The 15,808-nt window shown below is 36.4% G+C and overlaps 1 protein-coding gene across 2 annotated transcripts in view; it reads right to left on the bottom strand.

Moving 5' to 3' along the window:
• Window positions 1-266: 266 nt before the first annotated feature.
• The window catches only part of LOC132797744 (polypeptide N-acetylgalactosaminyltransferase 2), a 37,072-nt gene continuing 21,530 nt past the window's right edge, over window positions 267-15,808 (bottom strand). For both annotated transcript variants that reach the window (XM_060809512.1, XM_060809501.1), the window contains exons 3-7: window positions 4,471-4,946; window positions 4,212-4,378; window positions 2,510-3,197; window positions 2,261-2,433; window positions 267-1,518 (exon numbers count right to left, since the gene is read on the bottom strand). In XM_060809512.1, coding sequence (XP_060665495.1) covers window positions 1,217-1,518; window positions 2,261-2,433; window positions 2,510-3,197; window positions 4,212-4,378; window positions 4,471-4,946 — 1,806 coding nt within the window. In that variant the 3' untranslated portion in view covers window positions 267-1,216. The remainder of the gene's footprint in view (window positions 1,519-2,260; window positions 2,434-2,509; window positions 3,198-4,211; window positions 4,379-4,470; window positions 4,947-15,808) is intronic.

A 15,808-nucleotide genomic window follows, 5' to 3' on the forward strand; every position in this document is an offset into this window, starting at 1 on the left:
AATCGCCATAAAAATATTGTAAAATATCGTAAAATTCATATAAAACAAAGGCGGCAAAAAACTCTCGAAAGAAAAGCAAATTAAATGCTCGCTGTGTGTGTGTATGTGTGTGTGTGTGGGTGCAATAGTATTTAATGTTGAGTGAGTGAGTGTTTGTGTATTTGTTTGAGTTAACTAGAAATTTTAAAATTTATTCAAATATTGAAATGAATGCGTTTCGCATGCACTTATAATCAATGGAAATAATATTTGAAAATTGATTTCAATTATTGTTTTGGCATTTTTCTTTTTTGTTTGTAAAATTTTAAAATAATCATATATATACATATACACTTAAATTGTTTTTGTTGTCTAATACATTTCGGTGAATGTATTTTAAGTACTTAAATTTATAACTAAAACTAATGATAACATTTCTTATTTATTTTCCTCTTTTTAATTTGTTTTCTTTTTTGTTGTTTTGCCTTTGTCATAGTCATAGAGATAGTTGAAGCCTCTGAGCTTCAAATAGGGATACAGATAGATAGTTTTAGTTTTGGGAATTGTTGTTATTTTATAGTTGTTGTTGCTGTTTCTGTTGTTCTGCTGGGCTATCTAGATGATAATTGACTTTGCGGGGGCGGTGAAGGGGAATGTGTTGAGTTAATGCAAATTATATATTTATTCTTTAAGCAGCTTCCAAAGGGTTTACGTTAGTATATGTTTGTATGCATGTGTGTATTCGTATGTAGTTTATATATTTTTTAAATATATTTTATTACATATGCATATACATACAAAAAAATTAATCAGTCTAAGTACGTGTTTTTGTTGTTGTTGTTGTTGTTCTTCACACACACTTCTCCTCGAATTCTCCAAAGAAATTTGACTTGTACAACACATTCAACTTGTAACTTAAATATCATATTAGTTGAAACTTATACTTTCTGTGTGGCTCTTTGTGTGTGTATGTGTGTGTGTGTGTGTATGTCTGTAAACACATAGAAACCACATACTTCATCATCTTCATCCTCATCATCATCATCATCATCGTCATATCCGAGTAGGTAGCATTTATAAACATTCACAAATATCACGAACCGAACTGAAGATCGCTTCAACGGAAGCCACATTTTCACGTTCTTCTCTCTTTTTCGGTTCTTTTTTTTTACTCATTATACTTTCTTTCTTTCGAAAACAAATCTACTTAGTTGGTCGTTTGTTTGGTTCGCTGCTCTCACGCATATTTGCTAAATTTCCAACGCTGTGTCGACAGCGCTGAATTGCAACGCTGCGCACTGATTCCCTGCTCGTTGTGATCTCGCGTGTCCAAGCAAACGTTAATCTTGTTATGCCGCACCATACCGCCATCACGAATGATCCAGCGTTGATTCTCCGAATCGTCGCATGACTTCAGCACCACCTGAGAGCCGCGAGCGAACTGCACCAGGGTTAGGCAGAGATCATCGTGCTTGATTTCGCCGCGTTTCGAGTATGCCCATTCCTGATTGCCGCCCGTATTGTGGCAGGGGAAGAGACCTGCAAGTGGGGAAGAGAAAGGACAAAAAAGATAGTGTTGTCAAGCAAGGAAATTTTGAATTAATTATGAGTATTTAATAGCTAACAATTTATATATTATTATTGAGTAGTTAGTACTTAAGCTTTAGGGGTTTGTTGACCGCCTTTGTAGAAGAAACTTTCGCAAAAAAAGTACAACTTTTGACAGTGTTAAACAACACCAAAAATATGCCTAAATTATTACAAATTTTTATAACTTTGCTAAAAATGATTGATAATTAATAAATGTGCATTTTGGTGCATTAATTATACTATATACTTCTCATATCTATTTGGTTTTTTAAACAGGTGCTGAATTTGTAACTTATACTACTACTTGTTAAACACCAAAATAATATTATAATTATATTCATATTATACATTTCGTACTTTTTGTAACTTTGTTATTTTTAATATCTATAATTTTCATGATTTCATTTTCAATGTAAAGAGAGGCCTACTGCCAGTGTTGTAAAACGTCAAAATATTGGCTTAAGTGAGTTAAACGAATTAAAATTTGACTAATATAATATTAAGGTTAGTCTTTATGTTATGGAAAAGTTTTTCTTCTTAATTATTTTTAAATTTATATATAATTTTCTTCTATTTTTTGATAACTTCTATTTTATAATACTCCAATTCTTTCGAACTTCTTTTTTTACGTTACTTTAATATCTGAATTGCATACTTAACTAATTATTTGCAACTTGTTTTTGTTACTCACCCACAGTGCCGTCTATCAAATGACCCATTGTGTCTAAGCATTCGGTCTGATCCTGTCTGAATTGCCCCACTTCCTGAGGTTCGGGCGCCTGCAGATCGGGATACACATTCTCTAGATACCACTTGAAGGGCTTGCAATGCAGTTTCTCCTTTAAAGCCAAACGATCATCAATGCTGAAGAGAAGAAAACAAGGCATAGAAAAGAGATTTAAGCACCACATTTGAGAACAAAGTTTTTTGCTCAACTCACTTGCCAAATGGAATATTCTTGGCAAGCGGCACCGCATTGTAATAATGTTGCTTGTAGTCATCCATCCAGACCTCGGCAGCACGTCGTGTATTCCGGGCAAAGACATTGCCACTGCCTCCAGGGAAAGTGTAAGGATGACGTTTGCGGAACACGTGACCCACTCGACTGCAGGGAATAATCTCCAAGCTGCCACCGCATTGCCACACTCGGAACGAAATCTCCAAGTTCTCACCGCCCCACACATCCATCTTCATGTCGTATTTGCCCAACTTATTGAAGTACGCCTTGTCGATGACAAACAGACCGCCAGCAATCATGGGCGTCCTGATCGCAGTCGTGGGGTCATTGTGGCGAGCAGCACGCTCGCTGGGACTCAGATATTCCCACTTGAAGATCAGATTCCAATCGAAACCGCCGCGCAAATCAGCCGAGGCGCCAATGTACTGGAAGTTGTCCATGCTAATCACATCGATGACGGGACAAACCACCCGAGTGGGATCCTCGCGCACACGCTCCAACAAAGGTTCCAGCCACTGCTCGTTGCATTCCACGTGGCTGTCGAGGAAGGTGAGAACGCTGCTCACAGCCGCGTCCGCGCCGCGTACTCGCGATCGGACCAAACCTTCGCGCTTGTCGTTACGTATAATCCGCACCTTGTCGATCTTCGCGAGTTCCAGACCGTCCTCGGCTAGAAAGTGTAAAAGAAAAGTGCAGAGTTGGCGCATTGTTAAAACTTGTGTGGTAAGTTTGAATTTATTGCTATTTAAAATATTTTGAACAAGGGCCAAGTAGGTCAAGCAATTGGTTGAGCTAGAAAAGTATCTGCGGCTAAAATATAGCTGTCAATATTTATGTCAAGCAAGCAGAATTTGTCTTGAATATCTTAAACGGAAAATATATATTATTATTATTTGTATATACATTTAATATGTCTAGAAGCATTAGGTTTTTTTTAAATAATGGGAAGCAACTGAGAAGACAACTGCAAAGAATAAATTTTGTGTTCGAATTAGTTAATTTGAAATAGGAATTTCTTCTTTATTTATAGAGATTTATATTTCAAGTTGTTTTATGTTCAATGGCATATTTTACATTCTCTAGTATATTTTTAATGTAGTATTAATTGGTATACCAATTATAGTCCTCAGTACCTTTTCGGTATATTAATTGAGCTATAGTTTTTGTTGACAATGTGGTATATTTTATACTCTATGGTATATTTACATTTTAGAAATATATTGGTATTTTTTTGGTATATTAATTGAGCTATAATTTCTGTGGATTGTGGTATATTTTGTATATTTTTAATGCAGTACTATATCAATATACCAAATATATCCTGTGGTATTATTTCAATATTTTTATAGTATATTAATTTGGTATATTTTTAAATGGGTAGCAAATGTAAACGTTCAGATTTAAACGGTTGTAAAAGGGCAAAAGCTTTTCATTAAACATTAATATTTTCTGTCTGTTGTGTTATTTTATTTATTAACGAAAAAGGCTTTGAAGAATTTCCATAGTATTGAATTACCATTCTGTCACAGTTTTTAGTATAGTATACATGCATGCATTCATGAAGTGAATGTAAAAAGTATGTCAAACAGAACAAAGTTTAATTTACTGCTCTGCAAACTTGGCACATTTTTCCCCTAGAGTCAGTTTAACATATTATTGTGTGCGGTAGTGTCAGCATACTTACGGTGGTCACTGTAATCGTCCACCAGCACAATTTCGCGAATCAAGTGCTCTGGACTGCGATTGAGGACGCTGACAATGGTTCTCAGCAGCGTTGAGCGCGCCTCGTTGTGGAAAGTGATGATGACGCTTGTTTCGGGCAAATCCTCGCGGAATTTTCTCGCGCGGCACCTGAAGGGGTGGGAGAAAGGGGAGAGAGAGAGAGAGAGGAAAAGGGAGTTGAAGAGACATTGAGTGTATGCATGTTAAAATCGCAAACTTACATGGGATTCCTTGTGTCGGGTATCTCGCGATTACTGGGCAACGCATCGCTGGCCTCCTGATTGAAGCGATTCCTGATGTACGGATCCTCGCCACTGCGCAGACCGCCGCCTCGAATGTAACCGGCCTCATCGAAATATTCCACCTCGCCATTACCACGTGAGCTGGGTGCCATGGCCAGACGTCCGGCAATTGGGAGACTGCTGCTGCTGCCGCTCTGTGAGGTCTCCTCGAGCGCAACGATGCCATTCAACTTGAGGCCATGGACCGCATTGCGTTCGAAATCCTTTACGGAGCCGATTAAAATGACATTGCCGCCGGGATCGTCTGCTCCACTGCCGCCGCCAGACGCTCGAACCCCAGAGTTGGCAGCTGGCGCCCATTGCTGGCGTGCTGTGGATGCGCCAGCCGATACATCGTCCTGGTATTGCTGCATGGCCGTTGCCACCTCACGTAGCCTCAACGCTCGATTTTCCACCTAAAAGAGCACACACAAAAAGAGAGAGAGAGAGAGTCATGAGTGTGAGTGTGGAAGAAACATTGCCACATTTAATTTATTTCTTTAATCTCCGCCACATTGGTGACACAGCCAGCGTGTGGCAATAACTCAACTCAACTGCAAAAGCAACAGGGCAAGAGGACACGAGGAGGTCGAGAGCATCCAGGACACGACAGGACATGGACAGCAGAGGATTAGAGCAGATTCAACTTGCTGAAAAACTTTACAGCTTACAACAAGCAGCAGCAAAACACGCTACAGGCTGACTTATGGCTAAAAGCGTCGCCCAACAACAACAACAACAACACAAATAATATTTTGAGCCAGTTTTACGCTTTTTGTTACAAAGATTAATAATCTATAAATGACATTGGGGCCAACGCTTGACCCAGTTCACAAAGCTTTGCCCCAAAGGCTAAGGAAAAAACAAAGTTTTTAGATGCTCATTGCTGTGATAGAGTCGCAAAATATGTAAAAAGTTATGTCCGAGTTTTATCGAGTGCCACTTTCTACTACATGTTGTACAAGATCGCACAAGTTTTGAAATATTATATATACAAAGAGTCGATTAGAGTGCATTAATATTGCATGCACTTGGCAAACATTTGCCAAAAGAATTCTTTATAACTTTTGCTGCATTGAGAGTGGTTTTTCAATAACCGTCAAGGAAAACAATAATAATGATTGTTTTAATTCGTTGTGTGGCAATACATTTCGATTAATTGCAACCAAAGCAATAATTTGTAAAAGGTTTTTTCTAGCAAGAATTGATGGCAAGAGAATAATTTCTCTTGATAATACCCAATACCCATAGGGTAGAAGGGTATTATAAGTTTGTGCTGCCAGGAAATCTATTTGACAGGCAGAAGAAGCCATCTTTATCTCCATTTCCCTATAAACATTGTATATTTTTGATCAGCGTAAAAATCCAAGGCGATATAGCGTTGTCCGTCGTCGAAGTTTTTTTAAGAAGCCAAATACAATCGGGACTTAGTAGCTTTGGCTGACAATCTGGTATATTTTGTGTATTAATTATGTTAAACTTTACCGATATACCAAATATAACTTTTAGTATATTTTAGTATTTTTGGTATATTAAATATGTAGTACTATTTCAATATACTATATATTTAAGAATTATTTAAATAGGTACTACTATATCGATATATCAAATATAACGTTTGGTATATTTTTGGTATTTTTGCGGTATATTTTGGAATATTTGTAGAACCTGATTGTATTGAAAATGGACTAACGGATATCTCACAGTCGAGTGTGCTTTCTTACTTGCTATGAATAATTCCTGTTCATGTTGTATTTGAATTTATGTTTAGTACTTTGACAACTTAATTAAGACACCCCTCGTCAAAGCGATAAAAATCTATCATATCTATCATAACTTCTATACGCATATGACAGACATATTTGTCATTGTCACTTCGCTGACGATAGCGTCAATCGTTTTTACGTGCTGCTCTTTTTTTCTGCAATCTCATCCTATTGTTGACAACAAAAAGCAGCGCATTAAACTCCTTCCCTCTCTCTACCCAAAACTCATTCAAGATGCAAGCAAAGCTTTGTGTTTTGCAGATAATATTTCGGTTGTTGTCCTTGCATGCGAATCTCTAATCCTCCTGTCTGTGAGTATCAAAATAAAAGAAAAGAAATAAAAGTAGGAGCAGAAAAAAGGAAAAAAAGGGTAAATCCTTTCTGGGTATAAATCCCGTAGGGTATAGACAAATAAAGACTTGTACCGGATTTCCGTTTTTATATTGCTCGTAATATTATGTAAATTGTATAAATAGCAAAAGAATACTATATAGAGCAGAATTAATGCCATATGATGAGGGACAACAGTCGAATGAGGAAAGGATAACAACAGCAGCAGCTGCAGCTGTGGAGAAAATAGAGTTCAGACTGCAAAACAGAAAACTTTTTGGGTTTAACTAATGATGGATTGTTATTGTTGTTGTTTGGTTGTTGAAATGATTTGCAAAAGGCCAAAGATTGACATACTTTCACTCTCCTTTCACTCTTTCGCTCCTTTCACACGCTCCTTTCATACTAATAAAATCGAGAGAGAGAGAAAGAGTTTCATTTACCCATGACTCGTTTATTAATTGTGTTTAACATTCAATCTATTTGTCATGCTTTATGGCCAAAAGTGCTTGGCGAGACCCTCATTTGTTATACGCGACGTATGCGTGATGTTTTTACTCGTTCATGTTGTTCTTGTAGTTTTAAAATCGAAACTGGCACGTTTAAGGTTGTTTTTTTAGAGTGTTTTTTGTGAGTGTGTTGGTTGATATTCAACTTCCGTTCTCAGTCTCGCCTTTCTGCGCTTTCGATTTGCATGATACGTGACCCCTTTTAACGCCATTTGCAAACGCATTTGTTATAGGGCAAAACCCCGCACTTGGCTCTTGCCTCGTGCAACGTGTCTGCATTGTTAAATATTTAAAATGGTCTTAAGTGTCGAATTATGTGACAAGCTGCAAAAATTTCAATAGACTCTAGCTGTCGTCTGTCTTCTGCCAGATTTGTCAAGTGGCCCGAAGCTGCTGTGGATTGGGATTCGGGGTTGTCTCAAGGCTTTCGTAAAGTCAAAAACATTCATTGTCCTTTTGTGTATTGCACGAATCACTTAAGCTTCAGCAAAAACCAACTGAAATTTCCATTTCACACCCAAGAGCATTTAAATCACATTATTCAGTTTGACAAATAATCTGCAATTTGCAGTGTGCTTGTTTAATATGTGCAATGCACAAATAGTTATTTAATTTGTTATTCAATTTGTTTGCTCTGCCACACAATAATTCTTTGCCCGATTGTTGTTATTATTATGCACACACAAACAGGCAACAAACGAGGGAAAAAAAACAAACAAACATCCTTTTTGGTTATTATTATTAATTACACTTTGAGCTGGGCTGCTGCATGATGGACAGCCTGGCCATATATGAGATGAAAGCATGGAGATAAAGGACCAAAGACCATGTGATATGTGGCTATATGCAGATAACAAAGCGCACAAAGAATGGAGCAAGAAGAAAAGCGCAATTGTTGCCACATTAACGAAGATTGAATACGCTGAAAAAGTAATCCAATCTAAGCAGAAATCTTGTTAGACGCGTTGTTAATTAACTTTGGTATGAAAAGGCAACGTGAATTGACAGACGACAGTTTTGTTGAAGCTGCAGAAAGTAATAACTCATATTTAATATTGATTATGACAAAGTCTGTGCATATAATATAAATTTTCTTTTTTTTTATTATGTAGTTGAGTCGAGAAACTATTTGTAAACTAAAGTAAACAAAATTTGCATACTTATTCATTTTTCTTGCATGAAATGCAAACGGCACAGGGAATGAATGGAGCTCGCTCAATACACTCGACAACCTATTTGGGTGCGCACATGGCGTATACGCAATATGAGAACACACACACAAGGTCTTGGCCATGAAATAGTGCGTTTCTTATCAAGTAAAATATTGGCAGATATGCATATGCGACAAGGCAAGGAGTTGCCTCTTTCTCTTCTCCTTTCTCTTCTTTTTGCTCCATCGTTTTGGTATTGGAAACAGTTTCAATTTAGCCATTCGATTTGTCGTTCTTGCCACACTTGCCTTTGCTCTTCGGTCATGTGTAACTTAATTAGTTTCATTGTTTGCATTGTGGAGTGAGTGATGGACACAAGGGAGACAGCGACCGAAAGGGGAAAGGAGAATGAGGATTTATGGTCAATGATTGGTTTTTGGCTGCACTCCGTGTATGTGTGTGTGTTTTGGGGGACCAAAACATGTCTAAAGGGTGCAAAACGGGGTAAGCGGCTTATTGGCCGAGATCATTATGCTCATTTTGGCACAACAATCGATATTGGTTATTAACTTGTTACCGCTGTTGCTGCTGCTGTTGCTACTGCTGCTAATTAGCCATAACTCAAATTTAGCCTACATGCCTCCTGATAATAATACAAACAATATTTCAGGCCAAAAGAATTGCCAAAAAGTTTTGTCAATATAATTTAGTCGACATACAACAGTTTTTATTGTTTGCTGATGTTGCTGGTCTCTGGAGAGCAACTTTCAGTTAAGAGTAATGCATTGATAAACGACTCTTGTTGTTGTAGTTGTTGGTTGTTGGCACGTGACTTGAAGCCAACTTTTGTGTAGCACACACGTTGCATTTGCCCATGACGCTAATGCTTGCCACCGTTCACCGCTTTTTATTTTGGTGTGTGCAAACACTCGCTTGCCCAATTAGTCAATCAGCTAGTCAATCAATCGATACACTTGAATATTTTTCTGACCTACACTGCATCACTCTGTCAAAACTGTGTCATTAGTCAATCAACAGCAGCAGCAGCAGCAACAGCAAAAACAACAAATATCGCGGTCTATATGGATGTGGTCCATAGACGGCAACAAGTTGCCACAAATGGATCTTTTTTTGCTGTTGTTGCTCTTGCTATCGATGATGATGCTTTCGGTCATTTTTTTATGTGCAGCTCGTTTAAAGTTCAATGTTTGAGTTCAATGCTTGCTCTGCTCTTATTGCCTTCTTTTTGTCTACTTCATTTGATTTGTTGCTTATGGCATTCATGAATGGAATTGGAATTGCATTATATATTTCAAGTTGATTATAACAGGTTTTACTAAAGGTTTATTGGCTTGGTCTGAATACGTAGCCTTGGGTGAACAATTGCAAAAAGAAGATAGACAAAATTGATAACTCGTCTAATTATAAAATAATAATATAAAGAAAAACGCTATTTAAACCAAAATTATGTTATTCAAAATACAAATTTAAAGTTTGAAAATAAGGTTATATAACAGTTCGTTTGCCTTGATTGGTCAATTCATAAAGAAGAAACCAAAAACTTTGATGACTCGCTTTATATTGAATTCAAAAACGAGTAATTTTAAATACTTTTTGAAAATACTTTATATCGTGCTAAAAATATAGACGAACGATATGAAACTATAGATAACAAACAGTTCATTCAATTGAATATTAGCTTGGTTTGAATAAACTGCCTTCGAATAGAAGAAATAAGTATTTGATGTCGCGTTTATTTGTGAAGTTAACAAATACAAAATTGTGAATAAAATACAAGTTTAAAACATATTTTTTTGTTTTCAAAATATGTAACCGACATTTTAAAATAAAGTTTACTAATACTTTTTTTTGGTTAATCTGAATAAATAGCCATGCAAAGACGATTCATAAAAAGAAACAAGAATTTGGTGACACGTTTTATAAATAACTTAAAAAAAGAATTTTTGTATTTCCATCGCAAATATACAAATATATTTTAAAATATCATAATATACCAGTTAAAATACCAAAAGATTCCAAAAAATACTATTTGAAATACCACGAAATACCAAACAAGCCGTTTTTAAATATACATATGTAGAACACTAAATATAGAACACTATTTATACAATTGGGTATAACTTGTAGCCTAGGGAACAATTTAAACAAAAGCAACAACATTTGATGTCAAATATAAAAAAAGTATTTTTAAATACTATAAAATATCAAAAATACCAATTTAAAACATAAGAAACTATCCATGATTGCTTTAATAATTAAATTAAAAAACAGTAGAGAAAGTAAAATTAAATTTTAGATCAATTTATTTCTAACTGAAACGTGGAAAGACCATTTTAAATGAGAAATAACTAACAATTTAATAATTTTTCCATTAAATCACATTTGCATCACTAAATATTCAGACCAATTTCACTTCCATTTATCTTGTAACTATTCCCTAAATAATATTATGCAGTTGTGCCCCAAGTCCAATCTCTTTTGTCAAGCTTTTTCCATTGAAGCAATCATTATATTATTTTCAAATCTTCATTACGAAACTTTATTGCAATTTATTGATGCGAACTCGATGTTTTTGACTCTAGCATACAATAAGATTTGCTTGAACAGCTTTTGAACATCAGAATTCCGATACAAAACCATTTAAAATACAAATACAGAGACAAGAGAGGGAGAAATTTGCATTTGTTGCTTAGCCCAACTACTATTCGAGTCAATTGTCGTGTGCTTAAAGTTGTGTTTTTGGCCAGACAGAAATCTGTGCCCATGTCATGTCTCATTTCCAATTTCATCAACGGTTCATTGCTTCTACAGTTATTCTGTTGCTTTGACAATGGGCGTGTGTGTTGAGTGTCTGTGTGTGTATGTGGTGTGTGTATTTTTCTTGGCATTTGTCTTTGCTGAAGACATCGAAAATATTTTTGTATTTTGTCGAATCAATATTTTTGGGCGTGCATAGATTTTTAATTGAATTTTGTTTGTTGTGTTTCGTTAGTTGCTGTTGACGCACAAATGCCAATGCCACATACACACGCATGTGTGTGTATAGGTGTGACTGTGTGTGTGTGTGTTGGTTTGGTTGCATTGCATATTCAATGCTCGTCATGTGCAACTTGGAACATCGAAAGGTCTTAACTGATTTGCAATGCGATTGAAGTTCAATCTATGCGGCCTGAAAGCCAAAGAAATTAGTTTTGCAGAACATTGGCAAAAAACTTCCATTTGTTGTGTGAGTAAACTCACATTTTTTTCTTTTTTTTTTGTGTAAGCCAAGTTTAATCAGTATACTGTGGCTTTTCTCTGTCGGTTTGTCGGTTTTTGTGAGTAGACACACTTGGGGCAAAAATAAATTTGATACGTTCCAATTACTGAATCATGCAGTCTACTTAGTAGCTATCTAGCCAACTGGCTGCATGGAAACTACAACTACGATGCTGATGTGAAAATCATTCAGCTGGAAGACTGCACAACCGAGTTAAGCACAAAAAAAAAGAACAACAACAAATACCAGAGTGAGAGAGAGAGAGAGAGAGAAAAAAAAATGAGATATATAACATGAAATGAGCAACACGAAAACACGAAAACGAAACAAAACGAACCGAAACTGAGGCCAAAAGCTAACCAAACGAAACGCAACAAATTAAAATCATTGTAAGAAAACATGAAAAGAAATTGCTGGCGAAAATTTTCACTAATTAATAAAAAAAAAAAGAAAAAGAAAATAGGCAAATGTGAAAAGCTTACCAAAAAAGGCAGCAAACTTAATTGGAAATGACAGCCAAATGTGACACTCAAAGAAGTTAAGCTGATCAACAAAATTCAAAGAGGAAAATCATTAGAAAATAATGTTTTTTTTACATTATTATTGCACGACCAAAATAAGTAAACAGAATTACAAAAAACAACCTATAAGGAGCTTCATATTTCCCTCTCACACAATTCATTAATTCGTTGCTCCTCAGATGGGCTCTCAGGTTCGATATCAGATAACATCTTTTGAGTTTCCTGCGCCAAACGCACCAATGTTGTCAGATCCTTTTCCAGGCAATCGATGCGTTGCTTTTGCAGATCAATGACAGTCATAAAGCGTTCGATCTGTTCGCCACGACTCAAGGCTAAGGCACGCCAATAAGCCGCATCGTTGGTGACATCTACGTACTCCGACATCGATTTCGTGTGGTTCAAACGCTTCTGCAGCATTATCACAATGTGCACCAAGAGACGAAAGCTAAAACGTTGCGGAGTTGCGATAACTTCAGCTTCATTCTTAACAGTATTCACTTTGAGTTCATGTGGTTCACCAAAAGAATTCTCTGCACTATTTTCAATCACCTCCTTTTGTTCGTCTGCGTTTTCCATTTTGTTTACGGATTAAAATAAAAGTCTATTTCTACTATTGATGAAATGCCAAATTTGGTTAAATTTTTTCTTTGTTGTAAAGTCGTAGCCTATTTCTTTATGAGTTTCTCCATATTTCAGACGCTTTCTCAATAATAAATCAATTAATGAGAAACTGTAATTCGTTTGTAATTTCTCTTCTTTTTTTAGCCACAGTTTAGCGGGAAATTGCTTAATTTAAACCATCTTTTTTTCTCGCACAATATTCTCTGAACATCTTCGTTGCTTTTATAGTTGATTTTTATCATAAAACTTTAATTGTTGCGCTTGTTACATTTCCGGACAGGCGAAAATTTCTTTTCCCTTCACTACTTCCCTTCTCTCTCTCTTGTTGTTTCTTTAGATTTTCACCGTCGTCGCATCTTGAAACTTTTATGGGACATTAACAAAACACGAAATCTCTTGGCTACGGCTAATTTCCTATACAACAGCGGCAAAGGCGAAGATTTTCTCTAGGTTTAATGAGCTGACAGCATTAATCGCAGTTTTAAGTTTTTGGATATTATTTTGATGTTCCCTTTGGGGCGCATCAACATTTATGCGTTGTGCGATAAGCGATGATTTGTCGGCTCTTTCTTAATGCAACATGAAATACCCTGTAATTTCCTTTACTAAACAAAAACACAAATTACCGCTATCACTTGACATTCACTTCCAAATCTCTGGCTACCCAGGGGGTCCAAAATAATGTTGTTGTTCACTGTGTTTGCTACTTATCAGATTTGTCTGTCAATCAGTTAGCCAGAATTTACATAAGCCACACGGTAAATTTTGTGCAAAAACCGTAGAGTATTTTAATGGCAAATTTATGTTCAACAAATGTCGAACGGTCAAACAACAATGCACAAACTCGGTGTGTGTGTTTACAATGCACTGCGGGGAAAATGGCACAAGATGCAATAAATAAATACATTTGCTCGTAATTTATCATCAATTACAGGCCGAGGTCGACACACAGAGAGATAGAGAGCGGAGATGTTCGCCAGATGATTTGGCCTGCAGGTTAATTGAAAATCTCACATGCTGCCAGGTAAATCAGCCTTTCTCTAGCTCTGTCTATTGCTGTCTCTCTCTCGCAGCTATCATCTCTTTCCTTGTGTATTTCTATTAGACTTTCAGCCAACTTTGTGCGAGTTGCGCAACTTTTGAGGCTGATGATGAAGCTGCGAGATGCCACAAAAAAGCAGAGAGAAAAAAACCAAATTGCGGCCAAAGCAACAATTGCAAATTGTTGTGTAGCAAATGTGTTGCATGTGCTTGTGTGTGTTTGTGGCATCTTCAGCTGCGATGGGGCAACAAAGTCACATGGCAAAAAGCTTCCTCCTCTCTCTCTGTCTAGGAAAACTTACTGCTGGTTAAGTAGCAAATTTGATGCTGTTGCAGCTGTCAGCTAACACAACTCAACCCGCCTCTTCCTCCTCTTCTCTGCAAATTGATGCAGCCTTCATTTTTGGCTATGGTTGAACAAACAAGTTTGTGGCTTTTGCTCAAGTCGCCCAATTTGCATGGCAAACTCAATTAAATAACCATCATTTTGAGCACTTGCCAGCGTTCTCTTTTTCACACATAACCCGAATAATTTTGACCAACAAATTTTTGGTCTAAAAGCAACAGCTTAGCTGCCAATTTTCTCACCTTTGCTTGCGCCATAAAAGGCGTCTCTAATTTGAGTTAATTAAAACCGAGTTTGCAGCAACTTTTGCAACTTTCACATAGTTTTAATAAATTATTGAAGACTACTTATTAATCTTATTGAGTAGCCATCCAATTGCCTTTCTTTTAAACAGTTTAACAATAAATGTAGCATCATTATTTATGCCAAGTGCATTGCAGTTGATAACAATCGAGGTGCCACATTTCCAACAAGCTGTGTGTCTGTGTGTGTGTGGACATGACAAGCACAACGCTGATGACCAACGCTCTGTTGAGCGTAGCCTCAATCTGTTTGACTTGAAAATATTATCCTTATTATCCTTTGGCAGTCTTAACTCTTGCTTTTTGCCACACACAAATGCACATGCAGCTGCAGTGTTGCAGCTGTGGTTGTTATACCCGCTACTCATAGGATAGAAAGGTATTATAACTTGGTGTGTGCATTCAGTCATAAAATATTATATAAACATATATTTTTGATCATCGTCAACAGCCGAAAACACCTAGATCTCAGAGACTAAAACTATGGTATGTGTTATACTTTATAGTATATTATGAATGTCATAGAATATCGATGTACCAATTGTAGTCGTTGGTATATTTCACTATTTTTTCGGTACATTAATTGAAATACCTTTTTTAGACATTATGGTATATTTTGAACCTCATAGTATATTATCAATTTAGAGTAGAATAACAATATACTAATTCTTCGGTATTTTTATTTGGCAATCTAGTATATTTTGTTCTTTATAGTATATTTTGAATGTAGTAGTATATTGATAAACAAAATAAAACCTTTAGAATACCTTAGTATCTGTTCTGGTATATTTTTTACACTACGGTATATTTGGAATACAGTAGTATATTAATATTCTAATTATAGACTTAGTTGAACTATCTTTTTTTGGGCAATCTGGTATATTTTGATATGCCAAATAAATCTTTTGTTACACTCTAGTATTTTTTTCGGTATATTAATTGAGAATATTTATAGAATAATACCATAAAATTACCATTATTATTACGTATCTTTCAGTCGAGCAGACTTGACTCTAGCATTCTTACTTGTTGGTGTTGTTTCTGGGTGGCAATTTGAAGTAACTGCCACAGAGGCTGCAATAAATTGCATGTTGCATAAATAGCAGTAGTACTATAGTAGTAGCAGCAGCAGCTGTTGCATGCAACGTGTGTGTTAGAGTGTGTCCAAATTGCCATTGTGACTATGACTGTGACTGTGACTGAAGTCGCTCTAACGTTGCCACTGCCACTGACTCCGCCTCTGCCATGCTCTGCTCTGTTTAAGTGCTTGCAACTGCCACGGCCAGTGGTTGTTGTGGTTGCCACTGCTGCCCCGCGTTGCAAGAGATCTTCATAAAATATATTGAAAGTGCTTGGCATAAATTTAAGGTCTCGCCCTGTCTCTGTCTCACTGAAGACAATGCTGCCACTG

The sequence above is a fragment of the Drosophila nasuta genome, chromosome 2L (genome assembly GCF_023558535.2).
Source record: "Drosophila nasuta strain 15112-1781.00 chromosome 2L, ASM2355853v1, whole genome shotgun sequence".
Taxonomy (NCBI): Eukaryota; Metazoa; Arthropoda; class Insecta; order Diptera; family Drosophilidae; genus Drosophila; species Drosophila nasuta.